This window comes from Dunckerocampus dactyliophorus, chromosome 3 (genome assembly GCF_027744805.1).
Source record: "Dunckerocampus dactyliophorus isolate RoL2022-P2 chromosome 3, RoL_Ddac_1.1, whole genome shotgun sequence".
NCBI classification, from domain to species: Eukaryota; Metazoa; Chordata; class Actinopteri; order Syngnathiformes; family Syngnathidae; genus Dunckerocampus; species Dunckerocampus dactyliophorus.
Window position 1 is genome coordinate 16,893,057 of NC_072821.1, and position 22,415 is coordinate 16,915,471.

Sequence of the window (22,415 nt, forward strand, 5' to 3'; positions counted from 1 at the left end):
TTTCAGTGCTCTTAATAATATACAGTATGACGTTTTGACTATTTGTTCCTTTTTCATATCTTATACACTAATATGCTGTCACATTTGCAGAAAAATAAGGCACTATGTGTCTATTAACAGGCCTTTAAATGATAATAATAAGGTGAGTTGATATTGCAAATATATATTAAATAGTTCATGAATGAACGAAGGCCGCGTGTACCAATTTGCTTTTCCATGCGTCCTTACAGATGTCAAGTGAACGAGTGCAAGCAGAGTCTCAAACTGGTAATGTTCTTGAGATTTTCCCTGCCACATAAAAATGAGGACCTCTGTCATTGTTGACCTTTTGATGCCTTAGAATTGCAGTCTTGTGACGGATAATGAAAAAGCATTGAAAAGATTGCCGAGTCATGCATATTTGAGTGTTTTAGGTCCTCTTTGAGGGGAAATTGTCATCAATTAGTGAGGGATGTTCTTTCCATGACAACATCATCAGCAGTATGTGTGTGTGTGTGTGTGTGTGTGTGTATGTGTGTGTGGCAGGAAGTGTTGGGGGTTAACTTAAACTTAAAGAACCCTTTTTCACAATGAACTTGCCCTGGTACTATTTGTTACTTTTACGATCAAAGTTAAGCTGGTCACAATCACCAACACTCGAAAGTAAGTGTACTGTACATCACCTTATCAGATGATGTCATTGCACTAATAATAGTTGCAGTTGTACCACTGAATATATATGCAAATTGTACACTCGCCAGCACATTTTTACACACACGAGTATAATCTATGAGATGCTGTGCAAGTGCTATGTCAAAAATTCTGCATACACCTTCCAGAGGTGTGGAACTGCATCGTAATGACTGATGTTTGTAATATTTTGGTTACCTTATGTACAGTGGCTACATCAAATATTAGAAACAACTCTTAGGATGATGCAATTCAGTTCTTTATTTCTACCAACTAAAACCACAATTATAACACATTTGCTTTTTTTTATTTAATAGCTCTCAAAGAGTGTCAATCCGAATCAGGAGTTCCTAAGAGTTCCTAAGAACTCTTACGTATTCTTAGGAATTCGTAAGAGTTAGCCTTTGCCTTAGCTTAGTTTTTACAACTATTCTCAACTTGTTATTCAACCGATTTGCAGAGGGAGTCTGAATTACAGTATCTCACCTTCCTCCTAAAGGGGTTTGCAATGGGTCACCAGAATCCAACCTCACCTTTTTTGGAAAAAAGTGTGTTTATGTGTTGGTTTGTGCATATTTACTAAAGACACGATGTTCTCTTTTCCCCAGATATCCAATCCAGTAAGCACAAAGACCGGCGGAAAGGCTCTCTGGATGTAAGATCCACAACATCTCGGGGGAGCGATGGTGAGAGTGACGGATGGAAACTAACGCTTATGAAACCTCCCCAGCTGTCTGTTTGTATCAAGTGTTGATTGGTCGCACACAGGCAAACACACTGTGTGCACAATTATTAGGCAATTTGCATTACTGATTATTAGTTTTATTATTTAAAGAATAACAGTGCTCTTGGTCAATCTAAAATGTTAATAAACCTCAAACGTGAATATTTAAGGAAGTGAAAGTGAGGTTTTGGCTTTTGTGAGAATATCTCTGTGCACAATTATCAGGCAACTAATAATTGTGCAGAATTATTAGGCAGAATTATTAGGCAACTCAAAGAAAAAACAAAATATTCCCATCTTACTACTTTATGTTCAGGTTTTTAAGTCAGAATGATAAACAACACTAACTACAAATAAATATTTCTGACATTTCCAAAAATAAATCAGTGACCAATATAGCCACCCTTCTTTTCAATAATCTTTTAAGATTGATGCAACCACGGGCCCATCCCTCTGGTCCATCAAGAGTCACTCTCATCTCATCAGTTCATAAAACTTTTGAAAAATCTGTCTTCAGATATTCCTTGGCCAAGTCATAGCCTTTCAAATTGTGTGTCTTGTTCAGTGGTGGTCAGGTTTCAGCCTTTCTTACCTTGGCAATGTCTCTGAGCACTGAACACCATGCACCTTACTTCCGGACCCTCCAGGTAAATTACAGTTCTGGAATATGACAACACTGGAGGATAGTGGGTTCCTGGTAGCTTCACGTTTGATTTTTGTCAAATATTTGGCAGTTAATTTGCATGTTTTTCTCTCAACACGTTTTCTTGCAACCCCTTTGTGTATTTGCAACAAAGCATTTAATGATTCTGTGATCACATCATGGTAAAAATACCGACTTGCCGAATAATTGTGCACACAGCATATTCATTAGAAATTAGTAAGAAAAGAATCAAAAGTTCAAGTTAGTATGGTGATGACTAATTGTTTCTTTTTTTTTGCATCCTGGCAGGGAGCTCACAGCGAAGGCACTCCTCAATGGCCCGAATCCACTCCATGACGATAGAGGCTCCCATCACTAAGGTGGAGACTCAGTCATATGATAACTAGTGTGTGCAAATGCTTTGTATCTCATGACAACAATTTTAAACCCGCCACCGTCGCCACAAGCACTTTTAGTACATCTACCAGAAATAGAGCCAGTATTCTTGAGGCCACACCAGCATGAGAGATGAGGATAAAATGCTATACTTCATGCACAAGAAGGCGTGTTGCACCAGGCTGACTTGCTGTTTCTGTGCTTGATGTACACTGAAGGTTGAACTGCAATGACTGAAACAGAGAACGTCCCCGGGGACGGGTCATATGACATACTACAGTTCCTCTGCTCTGTCATTTGACTGTGGAGGCAGTCCCTGTGGGCGTCATTCTCTCCAGAATAAAGCACTGTTCGATGTTAGCGCGCCTGCTACTGTGTGTATGCGTGTGTGTATAGCGTCACCATCGGAAACCAATGGAAGATCTCCACCCCAGACTTAAAAATATAAATACCTCTTGAGCAAAATACCTCAAATTATAGCTGTCATTCAAAAGGCAATCGTGGTTAATTTGGGGGAATTCATTTATGAGCTTTCTTCCCTATAAAATGTCTCAAAAAGGTTAAGCAACAATTGGCCTTTATAAAAGCTATCTTGCTTGGTCATATCTTGTTTGTCATCTGAACATTTTATGCAAGACGATGTGGTAGGCTCTCATACCAAAACAGAATAAATAAAAGAGCAGAATGTTTAATTTTTTTTTTTAGTTAAGCAGTCTCCCATCTAATTACTTGTTTTGACCTGTCTGCATGCCATGGTAATGATTTCTTCATATATTTGATCCCTCACAATGACTGCTTTGTATTTATTGTATTATTATTCTTATTGTATTTATATAATTTTGTCCCAGAAATGTTGTTTGATTTGTTTGATTATCAAGCATGTTTTCAAACACTTTAAAATGTGTCTACCTTGGAGTTTACTATCAGAGCACTCTTAAGTGCAAATGCTATAAATACTTAAATATTGCACTTATGCCCAGGTCATAAACATCATCAATGCAGCACAGGAGAGCAGCCCCATGCCCGTGGCAGAGGCCCTGGATCGGGTACTTGAGATCCTGAGGACCACAGAACTCTACTCTCCACAGCTGGGCACCAAGGATGAAGACCCCCATACGAATGACCTTGTTGGGGGACTGATGACAGTAAGAGCTGCTTGCACCCTTCAATATGGTGCTCTAAATCTATGGCCTGATCAGCCAATCAGCAAAAAAACAAGAATAAATGTAAGAATAACTCCCTGTGATTAACTGGTGATCAGTCCAGGCTGCCTGTCCTTAAGGGACTTCTAATGCAATTCCTTTTTTTTTTTTTTAGAAGAGCCTGAAAGTAGAGTTTTTTCAAAATAACTAAAATAACCTGCTGAAGCTAATGAATTTAACAACATTTATCTAGCAAAGCGTACATTTACTGTATCTGTACTACAACCAGAAGAGCTCTGAAGCCAAATACACACAGTGGCAGGGTATTGTCTTTTGGAGAAGCCCTCTGACCAGGAGTATGTTGTGATGTGTAATATGATCATAGTTTTTACAAAGTCACCAACTTCTGGCCTGGCATACATATTTTCGAGTTCACGGGGCCTATTTTGACTACTGTATGTTTTTGTCTGTAAGAAAAAACTTTGTAGAATGTTTTTTGCTAGTTTGAAAGGTTACATCTTTACCATTATATTGAGCAACATAAGCAGTAAAGAAAATGGATGCATTATTATATTATGATGATAAAGTAAAAAAAAAAAGTATTGCAATGCCCTTTTATATTGAACATAAATCAATTTGCAGTGGGACTTAGGTTGTCAGCATCCCTGTTCGCTTTTTGGGAGGCAGAGAGAGGCTATAACCGGACAGCCATGGTGAAGTTCCTAACTAGAACGAGTGCCAAGTTGGCAGTCTTGGCAGCGACCCCGCAGGAAGTGTTAGATTGTCCTTTGTGCTTCTGGAGGCTGCAGAGGAAAGCCCGCCCTCTCTTCCACTCACCGAATCCCCCCTCCTCTTCTCCCTCTCCTTCGCTGTCTGTCCCTGCACAGTAACGCTCACATGTACCTCTTCCTCTCTCCCGTGCAGGCCTGGAAACATCCTGTTCTTCTTTAGATCAGATGAATAAGCATGACTTTACTCAGAAATGTACAATGTGGATTCATAAGAGTAGGGAAGTTGTTTAACATACACTTGAGCCTCCACTCTCAGCCTGATGAAAAAACTAAAAATGTGTTTTTAGTAGAGCTGTGAAAAATAACTAATTTATTTGATTAACTATGTTAAATTTTTTAGTGTAATTAACTCATGAGCACCAGAGCAAGCAGACCTCTGTTATGACTGCAAACGGAAGCACAGTGGAGCGTCCCCACACGGTCACACAGAGTCTGATACTGTTTTAGAACTTCATTCTGACCTGAACACATCAACAGCGGTAAAATTCCAACACCATATACAGTACGGTATTTATCTCCAACTCATACACGTCTCTAGTCCATTCATCCTGGGAACGACACTTCCTCATTGTCATTACACGGATGCGAGTTGCATTCAGGGACACTCTGAACATCACAAAAATGGCTTTATAATGCGTGTTTGCGTGTGTGTGTGTCTAAATAAACAGTGGGATAAAAAAAAAACATGAAGTGGATATTCTTATCACTCACTTTGTAACTCTTAATTCGGATGTACAGTATGCTACATTCTCAAGTCTGCTGGAAAATATTCTGAAAACAAGTACATTTACCATAAATTACGTGATGTCTTTTGAATGCAACCCCTATTGCTCAAAATAAAATGGTTTAAAGTGTGACTCAAATGTTCTGCTACTATTAAAGAGACTAGTGTTAGACAAATAGATTTTTAGTCTTGTGTGATAGCTTGATGATTTAGCTTGATTGACATATTCAGTTCATTTGGAGCTGTTATTACAGTATATTCAAATATACCTTTATATAATCCTATCCTGTCATTTATCTTTCTGTTCAATAAATACAGTAAAAATGGGCATATTTCAGACATAGTTGCTAATGGTGATTAATTGTGGTTCATTAATCTGATTAAAATTTGTAATCATTTGACAGCCCTAGTTTTTAGTCAATATTTGCAAATAATGAGGTGCCTGGGGTTATTTCATTTAGGCCTTGCTGTGGTGACACTGAACTCAAAGGACCTTGCGGACATTTTGAGAGGAGTTGTCATGTTTCTGATGGAAAAAGTCTTAAAATAGATAGTGTGTACAGAGGCAGTGCCACCATGAGACAATGCTCAGGTCAAAGATGAGCTGGTCCCCTCTTCCTTTTTCACTTGTCAAGTAAACATTTCACTCGGCAACACACACCCATGTACATGCTTTGATACTCAAAATATACGTATGCTATATGTCAATAGGCTTTTTAATAACATAGCTGACATATGGTACCATAGTTTTATTTAGAAAATATGTGGATTCATAAATTTGAGCTTTTTCCTGACATATGGTTCCAAGACATACTTTTAGATACCATAATGATATATTTCTAAGTTAATCGTTGCTGTAGTATGGTGGCAGTATACACATTTACATGTAAAGGTCCTACATTATACTATATTATTTTTTCAACTACAGTATTTTAAGTCTCACAGGTCCCACAATAGTGTATTCAAAGTGCGGGGGCCTAAAATCTATTCTTGATGCTGGAATTCAGACGGTTTAAAGTACTTTTAGTGAGCTCTACTGGGAGCACACTGTTTTTTTGTGTGTGTATTTTTAATGTTAGCCTGACGTTTTAATGTTAATGAGCTGTGCTTGTCCATGCCTGTCTCCAATGGAGTGTGTCGCTCCAAGGAGTGCTGTTGTGCGCTTTATCTGCTTTTTGCATACACTAGCTCTGCACTTGTCACATACGTCTTCAAAAGCCTGTTTGCAACTGGCTCAAGTTGAAACCAAAAAATAACACCACCACCGGCCGCATGTTACCATTATTGGTTTAAAACAACCAATTGGAAAAAAAATGTCTATACTTTTCACAATTAGGAAACAATTAATTTGAATAAAAATTGTCATTGTTGTGATTGGTGTTCATCGCTGTCACTTACGGCTGCCTCATACACATGAGCACCATATGGGAGGAAAGGTTAGAACAATTCCAATGGCCCTCCTGACTGACAGGGGTGCCCAAAAAATAGGTATGTGCTGATAAGAGCTGCCCAGGTGGGCACCCAATGTGTTTTATTTTTTCATGGGGAACAGAATTCCTGGTGGCACCCCTGCTCGTAGACAGGTAGACCAACTATTTGGAGTCACGCTGTTGTTTTGACAAATAAATAATATTAGCTGACAACAAACTTGCTTGCAGCACATTCAAAAGTTAGCGTCCCTTAGGCAGCCGCTTAACCGTTGCGCACAGTCCATTTCAACACTGAGGAGTGGGAGAGGACCCAAACGTTAGCAACACTAGTATAATGTGAGCTACAGTGCTAACATTACAATCACATTTTAACAGCAACATGCTAGGTTAGCCTATCTGCTGAAGAAGAATAAAATGATCAAACATATAGCTCCCACATCTGCAGTTGACTAACAGATAGTTAGCAGAACTCCAGGCTTTGTTTTAAAGGGATAGTTTGGATTTTTTTGACATTAAGTTATAAGTCATCCCCATCAGCAGTGTCGTACATCAACAGTGACTTACCCCACCACTTGGTCACGTAAGTCCAGTTCTGGTCGGATTTCCGTGACGAGCAACGTAGTTCCGCTTAGTTGCTGGGGCCACTTAATTAAGGGGTTTGGCTTCTCAAAACAATATTATTTGCATTATAAAAATGCCTCCTCGAAAAAAATCCCGTTCTTCGTCACGGAAATCTGACCACAACTGGACTCACGGGACCAAGTGGGGGGTAAGTCACCATTGATGTACGACACTGCTGATGGGGATGTCATACAACTTCATGTCAAAAAATCCAAACTATCCCTTTTAAGATGTGGAGCGAAGCCTGCTTTTTTACAGAGCTGTCCTCCATTAAGTGGTGGGCGTATACACAAGGCAGGCTCGTCTAGCTAGGGGCGGGTCAGAGGTGATATCATGTCCATGAGGAAGGAGGTTTTTTATTCATGACCTCATGAAAACACCAAACTTCAAAAATGACCATTTGACTTCCTCTTCTCTCAAAAGTGGAGCACGCAAGTGAGGGAGATCATACATTTTCTTATGTTTGGTGCTCACCAGGCTTGAGGGGCACATATTACTCTTAGAACATCATTAAAAGGTAAATATTGCATTTTAGGAGGACCTTTATCTGTTAAAAATGCTTAATTACATCTATATGATCATTATAATATGTTTCTGATGAATCTGTGTGGTTCCACCCTTTCCTACTTGGTAATGTTACAAAAGAGAGTGGTGTAGTGCTTAGTGCTTTAAATATTTCAACTCCTCTTCCATTAGTGCAGCTTGTTATCACAGAGGTGATACTCATTATGTAATGCTTATGTAACCTTATCACATTGTTTTCTTTGGGGTTGTGAGATTGGAACCGCTCCAAACTTTGTGTGATCAATGAAAGGTTGGAATTGAAGATAACGATATATTTGTTTTTGTGCTAAGTTTGTTTTTTATTAAGTTCTTCATTCAGTCTCTTTCTTCCTCTTTCTCAGGATGGTTTACGCAGATTGTCAGGAAATGAGTACATCTTTTCCACAAAACGTGAGTTTGTGCAATCCAAACGAGATGACGAGTATGAAATACAACTACTTGAGGCAATAAACCTTGTTTTCCTGTCTGTTCCCTCTCGTAGAGCCCCATCACATCCCAAGTCACCTGGCCACTCCTCTTTCCCTAAACGACATCCCCCCTCGTATAGCTCAGACCATGGAGAGTGAGGACTCTTGGGACTTTGACATTTTTAACTTGGAAGCTGCAACCATGAAACGGTGAGGAAAGTGTTTTTAAACTCTGGCATGATTGTTTTTAAGAGGGAGCCCAAATTGTACAAAAAAAATCCCATGCTGTGTGTTCCTGCAGGCCTTTGACCTTCTTAGGTTTGAAGATATTCTCCCGCTTTGGGGTTTGCGAGTACCTCAACTGTCCCGAGGCCACTTTGCGCTCCTGGTTGCAAGTGATTGAAGCCAACTACCACTCCAGCAACTCCTACCACAATTCTTCCCATGCGGCGGATGTCCTGCACGCCACTGCATATTTCCTGTGCAAGGAGAGAGTCAAGGTATAATCAGAGATGAGATGGGATTTTTTAACATTAGAGATAATACTCCCTTGTCAACCACAGCAATATGCACAAACTAAAAAGGTCCAGTAAAAGTGCTGTATCAGAAATCCTGATGTAGTTTTTGTAGTGGTGTAGACCTGCACTGCATCGAATTACAGGTGTTTCTAATACTTTAGTCACATATCTACTGACAGGAGGGGGCTGAATATGATCAAAACCACCTTATTACATCCATGCAGCAATAAGCATATCTACTCTGGCAGAGTCTGACATAACTGAGCATTATCCTTTTGGGTTGTTACTGTATATGTAGGTACCATAGCTCTTTCATTGGCTCTCATTATAGTTCACAGGTGTACCTAATGTTGTGGCTGGTCAGTGTATGTGCATTTTGAGAATTTCACTATGTTTGTAAAACACAAGAAACCTGCATGTATTTAATTTAATATAGAATATTAAGTGTCCAAGTTCCTTGTGAGATTCCCAAACGATTCATTGTTTGAGGGTGAGGTCATAGTGAGGTCATGCACTGACTGAGCTGCTCTCAGGAGAGTGATCTTTTATTGGCTCTACTATAGAATTACTTTACCAAATGTTTGTTAATTCCCTGGAAACCTGGACCTGCTTTACGGGATCTGTAAAGCAGATTTTCTTTTTTTTTTTTTTTTGCAAAACCGCTGTACGCAAAAGCATGATACCCTACTATTTTGATTGGCTTGATTAAAGAGTATCTCTATTTTTTGATAGTCAAGTAAATGTATTTGGTTTGTGACTGTTAACTGGAAAAAAAAATGTTAATTATTATCATGTTTAGATTTGATAGTGATTTGATTTATCTTTTTCTGACATTGGGTAATGTAGCAATAACAATAACTGTCACAGTGTTTATCAATGACAGTATTCAATTCTTAAGCTTTAATATTTGTTCTATATATTATTTATTTATGAGACTGAACTCAAAAGACCTTGCGGACATTTTGAGAGACCTTGTGCCTGTATTTTTAATGTTAGTCTTTAGTTTGTCAGAAAAAGTGTGAGCACCCCTGATCTAATGCATATAAAACCTACAATTATTAACTGAGTGTATTGATTCACATGAATGCATGTGGAAGTAACATGTTTGGATTCTGCCATATGCATGTTGACATAAAAGGTAGCAGCAAGGTGGATTTTGTAGAATGTTGCATCCCGTTTCATATTTTTTCTGCTTTTTGTGATTTTCACACTAACAGCAAAGCTTAGATCCCATTGATGAGGTAGCTGCCCTGATTGCTGCCACCGTGCACGACGTGGACCACCCAGGCCGCACCAACAGTTTCCTGTGCAACGCGGGAAGTGAGCTTGCCATCCTGTACAACGACACCGCCGTACTGGAGAGCCATCATGCAGCACTCGCCTTCCAGATCACCACCCGAGATGATAAGTGCAACATCTTTAAGAACATTGAAAGGTACACAAATACTGCTACTAATCAAGGCTTTATTTCACATTGATGTTCACAGGATCACATAACACAAATAAAAACACTCATTACGAGGGATGCTCCGATCAGGGTTTTATGCTGATGTCATCCATGACTGAAATCGTCTGATACTGATTATGTGGATTAACTGTACATTTTTTAAAATTTATTTATGATTAGTGCTGTTGGTGGCCGCACGGTGGTCTAATGGTTGTTAGCATGTTGGGCCCCACAGTCACAGTCTGGAGATCGAGAAGACCTGGGTTTGAATCTCTGTTGGGCATTTCTGTGTGGAGTTATGTGGAGCATGTTCTCCCCGTGCGTGCGTAGGTTTTCTCCGGGTACTCCGGTTTCCTCCCATATTTCAAAAACATGGATGTTAGGTTAATTGGTGAAAAGGGGGGCCCAACATGATTTGTTTTTCATTGGGCCCAGAATTCCTGACTGCACCCCTGCTATTGGCTATATGATCTGAAAAAAATGAACCATAAAATCACCTTTAGACCAAAATAACTTTTTTTTTTTTTACTTTTTAAAGAGAACATATATCATTTGTGAATCTTACAGAGGATGAGATGCCTTCTTTAAGGAGACATTGGATGTGCAAGGACATTGTCTGGTGAAGCTCTTGCAGGACTTCCCGGAAGCACACCGCAGGGCTCTAAGTGAGTCAGCCAACAATCAGCGAACCCGGTGTCTTCCACCGCTGAGAAAGGCTGGTTACCTATCCATCCATCTTCTATGCCGCTTATCCTCACTAGAGTCACAGGGCTATGCTGTAGCCTATCCTAGCTGACTTTGGGCGAGAGGCGGGGTACACCCTGGACTGGTCGCCAGCCACTCACAGAGCACATATACTGTAGACAAACAACCATTCACACTCACATTCATAAATGGACAATAAAGTCACTAATTAACCTAACATGCATGTTTTTGGAATGTGGGACTGCCCGGAGAAAACCCACGCACAGAGAGAACATGCAAACTCCAGACAGAGATGCCCAATTCATTTATTTGCTCAGCCTTCTGACTGTCACGCACATACGGGCGACTGTTGGCTACTTGAGCTGCCGTTTGACTGATGCTGCACCGTGAGCCTCGAAAACTCACAATACGTCATGTGTTTGTTCTTCAAATGTCCTAGTATACTGTAAATGAAAGCTTTTTAACGTGCTACCCCCTCAAGATATTTTTGTGGCATGTTTTTCATTTTATATCACTCTCACAAATGGCAGGTAAGTTCCAGACATGATTCTTTTGGCTTTGGCACGCCTGCGCGGTGTGAAGGAAAGTGGGCGGGGAATGCTTCTCCAAGACGTTAGAGCAAGACACTACACTGCACATAGGCATTGCAAAAGGCTGCAGGCTACAATAGTGCTAGCCCGAGGCTTTTGTGACCACTGTCGAAAGGCATTTATTGGCGTATGATCACATGCTTTTCCACAGAAATCGGCCGATATTGATCGTCATTACCTACTTTTTAATTCAGATTTTATTAAGACAACTTAAAGAAAGATCCTTCAAAATTAAATACTTCTCGCTGGTAAACTTTTCACAATTAAATTGTCCAATATTTGAGAAAATTACAAACACATAAATAAAACAGTCTTTTATTGGGCAGTCATCAAAATACCCCAGAAAAGTCTTATTTTAATAATTACAATACTTTAGTAACTTTAGTAATGTTTTTTTAATTTTTCACATCATTATTCACATCATTATTATTAATAATAAAAGTAATATATACCATACATATTATTAATTGTAAACATTATTATAATATTATGTGTCTTGCTGTGTGTCGTACGTTGGAGGAATGTTGCAAAGTTGAAGGAGCACATTTTTAGCTTTTATTAAATTCAGCTGTTTAGTGAATTGAATTCTAATAAGTAAGTGTGAATGTTATAAGATTAAAAAAATGTAAGTGTGTACACACTTTTTTCCCCTCCCTGTGTGATACACAGTATTATTAATAATAATGATACACCAGTGCAGTATACTTTTCTCTTCATTATATTTAGGTATATTTTTTCATTATTATATTACCTTTTTCCTTTTTTGGCTAGGATTTTGACTCCAAACTTAATAAATATACCTACCGGTATCCATAGTGTTGATAATAAATGTGCTATTAGTTTGCACAAAGTACTTTTAAAAGTCAAGTTTTGCTGATTTTATTTCAATGTGTGTTATAATAAAAGTGAGCATGTAAATAAATGACCAAATAGTGATGATAGCAGGATTATGCTCGTTCTGCTCAATGAGAATGTGCAGCATTTCTGTGCGTGTTTGTTCACGTCACTTGGGGTAGTAATGTGATTCAAGTCCTAAAGCAGAATAGCTCACATGCAAGGCTCCGCCATGAGGGAGAAGGTGAACAAAGCATCCATTCATTGCTGTTGTCCCCGCAGTCCGATGCTCACTTTCCATGTTACTGAAGCTCCATTTCTATACCTTTTCCTCCTTCCAGGAATGAGTATCGAACACTGCGACAGGCCATCATTGACATGGTGCTTGCAACTGAGATGACCAAACACTTTGAACATGTCAACAAATTTGTCAACAGCATCAACAAACCGCTGGCTGCTTTGGAGGAGAATGGGGTGAGATGAATGTAGCATAGCTAACATAACAATTTGCAAACATAGTTTCAAAAGTAGTGGTTTATCTTGTAATCTGGTGTTGCTATGGGCACAGATATCTGTGTGAGGAGAGAATTTTACAACTCTGTACCACCTTTCTCGTCTTAGTGTGGAATGCTCTGCACAGACTTTTAAAGCTTATCTTTTTCAGGAAAGAATGAGATGGTTGATATCAAAGTCAAGTTTAGTAAAAAGTAAAAAAATATACACATTATGCTTTCAATAAGTTGACCTTTCAGCTGAATTGACAAAAGTGTCATTGTGCTTTATGTGTTACCAGCTACTTCATAGGATTTTATCATAAGCACTGACGCTTGGAGGACAAGAATAAAAAGCAGAGCTCATTCACGTCACAATAAGACCTCTGTGCTTTGACATAACTGTCAGTGAATGTTGAAACAAAATAAGCTGTAAATCTTGTGACTGCATGCTTGACTTTTACACGTTGATGCAAGTGTTCATGTTGAGCTCCTACATAAGAAAACTACAATAATCTGCCTGTGCTGGGCACAGTATGCCGCCTTTAAAGTTGTTCAAAGTTTCCTCTGTTCTTATAATCTGTCTGTTTTAGGGAAGCAACGATGAGGAGTCTGTGAAAAGCATACTCACATCCCCTGAAAATCGCATCCTTGTTAAGCGAATGCTGATTAAGTGTGCAGACATCTCCAATCCATGCAGGCCTCTGGAGCTGTGTATAGAATGGGCCGGACGCATTTCCGAGGAGTATTTTGCACAGGTAACTTGAAACGTCTAATTTAACAACATAATGGTGATGGTTGAAAGAGGCTGACCGAGTAGAAAGCTGTTCTTCATTTCGAAATACAATAGAATGTAGTAATCCCTTTTTTATCGGATTGAATTGGTTCCAGACCCGACTGTGATAAGTTAATTTCCACAAAATAGGATTCCTTTTTTATAAATCAAATGTTTTCATAGTCAGACTACAGAAACCAGTTTGCAGTCTTCTAAATACAGTTTTTAACATTATTAGAGCCCTCCAGACATGAAATAACACCTTTATAGCCACAGTTACACTCGTATTACCCAATATAGTAGACATAATCAGAGAAAATAAGCCATTTAAGACTGAAATAAGACTCATGCTTGTGTGTGTTGCAATGAATGTGTTCCGGACATGTGGAGGACAGGAACGGACGTCGAGAGTTCAGAGTTGAGTTTTAGTTTGGAGTGGATTACGGCCGAAACAGCAGCATTTATTATTATTATTATTATTATGCCTGTTGTTCCAGCAATCAAGTCTGATGCTTGTGTGCCTCATCAAACATTACAGGAACATTACTGGCACCTAGTGACCAGTGTAAAATACTACATGGCCTCTTGTTTTTGAATGCATCTTCTGAATGCCTTATATTTTTGTATTTGTGTTCATTTAGCCATTTTTGCTTGAAAATGCTTCATTTAAGTAATAAATAAATAAATGCATAAAATTTGCTAAAATATAACGTAATTTCTGGGGTGTAAGCCTCTACTTTTTTCTTAAACTTTGTACCCTGTGGCTGATACAGTGGTGTGGCTAATTTATGGCTAAACCCTAATCTTGTGACAGCTCCTTTAATTCATAACTACTATTAATCATTTAACTACTGTGCCGCTCATGAGTCAGTGAGGAAACGGTAGCTCTTTCTTTGGCAGGAGCCAATCACAAGCTATCGGTGCATTCACGACGAGCTTGTCCACCCATTGGAAATGGCAGGAGGTCATTTTGTACAGCAATATAACAGTTTGACTCACGGAGTCATCTTGCAAAGAACGCTAAACTCATCAAACAACAACTTAACATTCAAAAGGTATACCTTAAAAATATACAAACATGTGACAATACAAATTTAAAATGAATGAAAAACTGGGCTTCTCTGGCTCCCTCTGGTGGACAGAGGTAGCATTGTAGTGCATCCATCCATCCATCTATTTTCTATGCCTCTTGTGCTCCAATGAAATGCTTTGCTCAGATGAAATGCATTATGGGAAAACTTTAAACGTGTTTTTTTTCTTTTTATACCAGTATTGATACATGTTTGTATATTTATTAGGTATACCTTTTGAGTGTGTGCTGTGTGATGAGTTTAGTGTTCTTTGTAAGATGACACCATGAGTCAGAATGTTATATTGAGTCATGACCTCCTGCTATGGCCGCACGGTGGTCTAGTGGTTAGTATGTTGGCCACACAGTCACAGTCAGGGGATCGAGAAGATCATTGTACATTTCTGTGTGGAGTTGTGTGGAGCATGTTCTCCCCATGCGTGCGTGGGTTTTCTCCGGGTACTCCGGTTTCCTCCCACATTCCAAAAACATGCATGTTAGGTTATTTGGAGACTCTAAATTGTCCATAAGTATGAATGTGAGTGTGAATGGTCGTTTGTCTATATGTGCCCTGTGATTGGCTGGTACAGGTTTTTTTTACTTTTTTTATTTCATTTTTTTAAATAATAATAGGCCGTATTCAACCATGAAACAGCATGATTTATTAATTCATATAATTTTGAAAGACCGTGATAAGTCAGTTCTTGTTTCCTTTAATAGGCGTCATAATTGTTCATAAAAAATAATCTTAACTGTGCTGTTAAATAATCATATTTTCTGTGAAAAGGGTGGTGCAGTCCCATGAAAGGGTGATGAGTTACAGTGTTTAATAATGACTTGTGCTGTTGTTGTCTTTGGCACAGACTGACGAGGAGAAGAGACAAGGCCTTCCGGTGGTCATGCCTGTCTTTGACAGGAACACATGTAGCATCCCAAAGTCCCAGATTTCTTTTATAGACTACTTCATCACGGACATGTTTGATGCTTGGGATGGTAAGCATAGACAGAAATAGATCATTGATAATGTATACGATACAATATTATCGCAAATGACATGCATCTAATGGAATCATGATGTCACGCTTCCATGCACAATACTGTCAGCTTTAGGATCATCAGTAACTGATTGCATTAACACAATATTTCCGTCTCTAATGCAATTTTATGTCACACAGTTTTATGTATTCTAAAACATCACAGCCTGAATACTGAAAGAAATATTTCATTTTAAGAAAAGTGTATACGTACATACACATATATACATATACAGTACATAGACACAAGTACATATACATTACCTGTTTCTGTTTATTACAGCCAGTGTTTTAACATTTTTATCATATTTTGTTGGGGTGACGTGATACACTCAGCTCACGAGATGAGACGGCACATGATACAGTATTTGGTGCACAAGATGAGACAATATTTAAATTTTATTAAGTTTAAGAAAACTACAATAACAAAATATAGGACTGGACAGAGAGACTTTTTTTTATTTATTTAACTGAGTCACAAAAAATTGCAGGTACATTTTGAAATGTTTTATAAGTTTGCATGCATGACCTAAACATGATGCTCTTTCCACAAATCTAAACAAAAATGAAAACTTATGAAGTGCTACTACTGATCATTTACAGTAGGTCGATGTGCAGTGTAAAGACTAGGACTGTCAATCAATTAGAATATTTAATTGTGATTAATTGCATTTTGTCCATAGTTATCTCATAATTAATCACAGATAGAAAGACATTTTTATCTATAATAAGATGATTTGATATGCATCTACATACAGTGGTATCTCGGTTAACGTCCTCCCCGGTTAGCGCGTTTTTTGGTTAACATCCAAAATTTTTGCTAAAATTTTGCCTTGGCTTATGTTCGCTCACTTGTTTAGCATCCAGAATACCGACTGGTTTGTTTAGGTCGCCATCTTGGATCACGCACCGAAGACGAAATCTTGTGATACCTGCACGTGATCATGCAATGCATTGTGGGCTGCGGGTGCCATTTTAGAGCAACAGCGTTTGTTTACCAGAATTGCAGAAAGATACACAACATAAAAAATACATGGACCGCACAAAAGAGAAAAATGATGGACCATACCAAAACAACAGTGCAAGACTTTCTCCCACGCTGCACAGATGGACTACTATCTAGACGACTACGTTTTTCTTTCACCTCATATTTGGTCCCAATGTGCATATTTGTGCGGTGCACCTTTCTGAAAAACAAACTCCAGGCTCGTACTGGTGGATGGTGGGTCTGTATTCATTTACTGCTTTCAATTTGATGTTGTTCCTGTCATGGTTTTACACAATACATAATAAATAAGATCAAGTAGATTGCTATAATGTACGTATGTTTTGCTAATGTGTTGAAAATCTTTCCCGGTGACCAGCTAGATCCATTCTTGTCTTCCGCCATGGTCACATTGACACAGGCCCCCAAATAGCTCACCTCGTCTATGCCTGCCGGTAACTAGCAGCTTGTAATCCACATTTTAGCCTGCGGTTCAAAGCAAAAAATCAGCCGAAAGATGACTGGCACCTAAAAAATATTCGTTAGTTGTGACACTCGTATGCCAAGGTACCAATATCTACAGTAAACGACAATAACAAAATACCGGCAGTGCTCTAGTAACTTCTCACTTTTCTCTGACAGTTGACATGATCCATGACAACTCAACTCACAGCGACAGTATACACAAATAACTTTGGTCTTGTTGCGAGAGCCATCTGTCAGGGCTTTATAGCTAGATTTACCATTCAAAATACCTTTTTCTTGTCCACTTCTGCTCAATATTTGTTCCTGTTTGTGGCTCCACAACCACCTCTGTATTTCCTCAAACTACGGTGTGAGCCGAGGGTCAAACAGGACGTGGACACGTTAATCGTTAATAGAAACTTCCATTAACGCGTTAACTTTGACAGCCCTAGTAAAGACACATGTAAAATAGAATGCAGTAGATTAGCTTTGTGTTTACATTAAAAGAACTACAGTTCCCATGATGCTTAGAGTTCAGAGGCAGGAAGTACTGAATTTCTGAAATAGACGCTACGATCACACGTTTTGTTTTTGAAGTCATATGCAGCGGTTGTGTTTTGGTCTGACAAATCAAAGTTTGATCAAATGTAGAATTACTACAACTTCTGCTCAGACATTAACACAGCATCAGCTGTGGAATTCCGATGAGGAAAAACAGCCAGTGAGCAAGTGAGTGGAACTGGGAACACAGAGTGCAGATAGGATTGCAAGGTTTATAGTGTGCATAAAGCACTTAATGTGCAGTTCCAATTCTGCCTTGCGCTCTGCAACTCCCATATTACGTGTATTATCATTCACAGAGGCGATGCCTTAGCTCACAGTTTGATAGTCTTTTGGATGCTTTGTTCCATTGGGACTGCATTTCTCTAAACAAGAAATATTGCCATGTTTGATCTTGTGACACCCCTAAATTTGCTTTTTTTGTTCCTTAATTATATCTCCTTGTAGGCCACAACATTAGGTACTTCTGGCCATTCTAAAGAGATACAAAAATACAATTCTGTGTTTACAAAGATAACAATGCTCAGTATTAGGTATTAATTTAACAATGTGTTTATTATTTTTGCTGTGGGTTGCAGTCGTGTAGGAATAAGAGAACCAAAATATTAGAAGCATCTGTCATGCAGTGATTTCGAGTAGTATAATGGCATTTATTTACTGTATTTAATTGGATTGTGCAGGTATAACAATGTTGTGGTAGGTTAGTGTAAATTACTACAGTTAGTTGTCTACAAAGTGTACTCAATTTGCATGGAACCTCTTAATTGTAGATTGCTGTAGCCCAATACCACTTTCATAAAATGTAGAAATATATAAAAATAGAGTAATTACAAAATATCAAGTCTGATCTAATGTCTGAATTGTTTCCAGCTTTTGCAGACCTCCCCAATCTTATGCAGCACTTGGACAACAATTTCAAGTACTGGAAAGGCCTGGATGAACGAAAGCTGCACAGCCTGCGACCGCCTCCAGAGTAGGCGTTGCACTCCCCTGCTTGTGTAGCACGCCGAGCGTCCACATGCGCGTGCATACAGAATGCATAGCCCTTGACGTTCTGACAGGCAGCAGCGGCGCCAACATCGCCCACTCTTATAAGCTTGTCTTAGAAGAACTGTGAAAAAAACAGACATGGACACAGCACAGGGCAGCACCCTTTGGAACTTCTCATGCCTCTCAGGCATTTGCAGTGTAGCTGGTCATGACTTGAGAAGGGGTCCGGACAGGCCTCATGGATAAGCTTCAGTCCCATTTTTACCATATGGGCTCTCCTGCCTGCCTGTGAAGCTGACCTTGCTGTTTGAGTAGGAACTGCTTGTTTACTGAAAGAGCCAGCAACACTGGAAGAGAGAATGGAAAGGTAGTCAGGATATATGAAGGTATTCTATACAAGTCAGGTCATACAGTCGCCTTCATCCTCCATCCATGTGCACTCAGCAAGGCAGGACTGCTCCTTCTGCCCCTGGAGGCTGAAATATAAAATCACACTTCACTTTTTTTTCTTTTTCAATATTTGTCAATGTATTTCTATGTGTCCTACAGAAAAACAACAAAGTGGCATACAGTAACTGGCATGTTGGACAAAAACCTTAACATTGTGATCATTGATAACCAATGAGAGATTATTCTGTATGCTCATTTTTCTTAGACGTACCGCATTTTCTATGTTTCATTGAATTGGTTGATAAGTAAAGGAACAGAAAAAAGCCAAAGCTAATCAAGTACAAATACTACTTACTATAACTCTTGCTATTATTCATATGAAGCATTACCATATTAAACATTTTTATTTTCGTATCAAAAGTACAGTACCAGTTTGAATGAATGCTTTTGTATTGCACTGTAAAGCATATTACCCACATCTATGTCTCAGTGTCCGGGGGATGGGATGTTACATTGGAGAATAAGCTGTTATTGTTGATCATCAGGAGTTTGCATGTGTGGATGCGTGGTTGTGTGGGTGCAATCGTTGTTGCAACGATCCCTCACTCATGGTTTAATGCTGTAAACCGCTTGACATTTGACAACAGCAGAAATATGTGAAAACATTTTTGGACTTGAATTTTTGTTTTTTTTTTCTCCCAGACTTTTTTGTATCTGGTTTATCCTACTGAAAAGACTGCCTTATTTTATACAATATTTATACAGTACATCCCACTGTGCAACTGCAAGAGACATCTGGAGTTTTTATTATAACATAGTCAGGTTATGTTGAAGTAAATCTCAATATTTTTATAGACTTTTACACTGGATTTGCAGCAAATGAGATCAACCATTATAGCGATCTGAATACCTGTGAATTTGAATATCATACAGAGCATGTGTATAGAGAACTAAATGGTTAATGAAGGAAGTTGTACATCATACAGTTGTCTATCACTGTTTGGAAGCAGTCTCCTTGAGGCCGGCTTACATTGATTTCAATCAAACATCCTTCTATTTTGGCCACTAGTCCAGCATATTTCTGCACAGACCCATGGAGCAGATTTTTCTCCACAGGTGGCTTGGATTTGGTTATTAATATAGGTCAAAAAGATTGTTGCTGATGAAGAATATCTCCTCATTAAACAGCATAGACAAAAAAAATAGTTAATCAGAAGAATGCATTCATGTTACTTTCTCTCTGATGACAGAACTGTACACTCAACGGGGAGACTTGTTTCTTCCTTCTGATTCACATCTTGGTCTGAGGGCACCGAAAAAATTTAGAAACTATTCAGTGAAAAATAAAATGAAACCATTCAATGTCTGTACTCTTTTTCCCACTCATTTTAATGCCTCATTCAGTTCTTATTTGCCTTAATGTATATTTTAGTAATCGACTTAAGGTATATTTATTAATTGACTGTGTCATACGTTTCTTGGAGTTACCACCTTACCATGGTGGAGGAGTTTTTGTGTCCCAGCTAAGTTGTCGGGGGCTTTTATCCCCCTGGTAGGGCCACCCAAGACAACCAGTTCAGAGGTGAGGGACCAGACAAAGCGTAGCTCAAGTAGACCCCGATGACGAGCAACATATACGGACCTAGTTTTCCCTTGCCCGGAAACGGGTCACCGGGAGGCCCCCCTCTCTGGAACCAAGCCTGGAGGTGAGGCACGATGGCGAGCGTCTGGTGGCCGGGCCTACACCCATGGGGCCCGGCCAAGCACAGGCCAAAGAGAGAACATGGGTCCCCCCTCCCATGAGCTCACCACTCATGGGAGAGGAAAAAGGGGTCGGGTGCAGAGTGAGTTGGGTGACAGCCCAAACCGGGGACTTTGGTGGTCCAATCCTCGGTTGCAGAAGCTAGCGCTCAGCATGTGGAATGTCACCTGTCTGGTGGGAAGAAGCCTGAGCTGGTGCGCGAGGTGAAGTTCCGGCTAGATATAGGGCTCTGGGCTCTGGAACCTTGACCTTACTTTATTCCACTTTGGCGTTGCCGGCATTGAGAGGCGACAGGCAGGAGTATCAATTCTTGTTGCCCCCCGGTTCAGGGCCTGTACGTTGGAGTTTAACCCAGTGAACGAGTAGGCTTCCCTCTGCCTCCGGGTGTGTGCGGACGGGTCCTGACTGTTGTTTGTGCTTATGCGCCAAACAGCAGTTGATAATACCCACCCTTTTTGGAATCCCTAGAGGGAGTACTGGAGAGTGCTCCCTCAGGATGTTCCCTTATTCTGCTGGACTTCAATGCTTCAATGTTGGCAGCGACAGTGAGACCTGGCAAGGCGTGATTGGGAGGAACGGCCCCACCGATCTGAAGCAGAGCGGTGCTTTATTACTGGACTTATGCTCTTGTCACGGATTGTCCATAATGAACACCATGTTCAAACATAAAGGTGTCCACCTGTGCATTTGGCACCAGGACACGCTGGGCCGCAGTTTGATGATCAATTTTGTGGCCGTGTCTTCGGACTTGCCTTCAAATGTTTTGGACACTAGAGTGAAGAGAGGGGCGGAGCTGTCGGCTGATCACCACCTGGTGGTGAGTTGGCTCCAATGGTGGGGGAGGATGCCAGTCAGACCTGGCAGGCCCAAAAGTATTGTGAGGGTCTGCTGGGAACATCTGGTAAAGCACATTATAGCGTGCAAAATTCCTTCTCATGCGCATTTTCAGCCAAGACACGATTGCCAGGTCTCGCAAGAAAAACAAGCGACAAGCTCTCTGAAAACAAGTCCAAAACAACAGGGATGTTGGGATTCTGCAAGGGAATTTACAAACACAAGCCAAAAACAAGAAACTTGGGAATTTGCCAACATCTTTACAAAAAAACAAGCCCAAAGTCACTTCAAATAGGTGAATCTGGCAACGCTGCCCCAGATGCTTTGTTTATATGTGACGCAACAGGTCAACCGGAAAGGCCAAACTTTTACCCACGCTGAAAGGAGCATAAGTGCCATCGAGCGTTGTGGGAAGCACACAGCGAATGGCCAATAATTGCAGTGGAGATCAAGCATATAAAAAAGGGACATCACGCTGAGATGTGAAAAACGGGGAAACCAAAATAAATCTAAGGAGGTGAATCTGAAATTTAAAACTGCTTGATCAGTCTTAATTTAGAAAATAAACAAACCTGCTGGGGGGGGGGATTATTTACCAGACAAAACGTATATGGGCTAATAGCTGAATTATATTAAAGTCACAGGATTTTGTATTCCTCTCATGGGAACAAATTACAGCAAGAAGAAGTGTCGCGGAAACAACTGCCTGCTGCTTTTATCATTATTTTATCAGACAATATCTTGTCTTACTTATATGGACATTTGTGTGTTTATAAATAGGCGTTGACCTCTCGCATACAACGTTACATAATCGTGAAAACCGTTCTCACTTCCGCTTGCTCACATTAAGCGAC

The 22,415-nt window shown here is 39.7% G+C and overlaps 1 protein-coding gene across 4 annotated transcripts in view; it reads left to right on the forward strand.

Annotated features, from left to right (window-relative positions):
- pde8a (phosphodiesterase 8A) overlaps positions 1-20,318 on the forward strand; it is a 75,194-nt gene extending 54,876 nt beyond the window's left edge. For all 4 annotated transcript variants that reach the window (XM_054770050.1, XM_054770053.1, XM_054770051.1 and 1 more), the window contains 13 exons: positions 91-142; positions 231-267; positions 1,278-1,355; positions 2,346-2,416; positions 3,413-3,577; positions 8,046-8,094; positions 8,186-8,321; positions 8,413-8,611; positions 9,847-10,064; positions 12,547-12,679; positions 13,290-13,454; positions 15,404-15,533; positions 18,456-20,318. In XM_054770050.1, the coding sequence (XP_054626025.1) occupies positions 91-142; positions 231-267; positions 1,278-1,355; positions 2,346-2,416; positions 3,413-3,577; positions 8,046-8,094; positions 8,186-8,321; positions 8,413-8,611; positions 9,847-10,064; positions 12,547-12,679; positions 13,290-13,454; positions 15,404-15,533; positions 18,456-18,562 (1,540 nt within the window). In that variant the 3' untranslated portion in view covers positions 18,563-20,318. The remainder of the gene's footprint in view (positions 1-90; positions 143-230; positions 268-1,277; positions 1,356-2,345; positions 2,417-3,412; positions 3,578-8,045; positions 8,095-8,185; positions 8,322-8,412; positions 8,612-9,846; positions 10,065-12,546; positions 12,680-13,289; positions 13,455-15,403; positions 15,534-18,455) is intronic.
- The last annotated feature ends 2,097 nt before the right edge of the window (positions 20,319-22,415 follow it).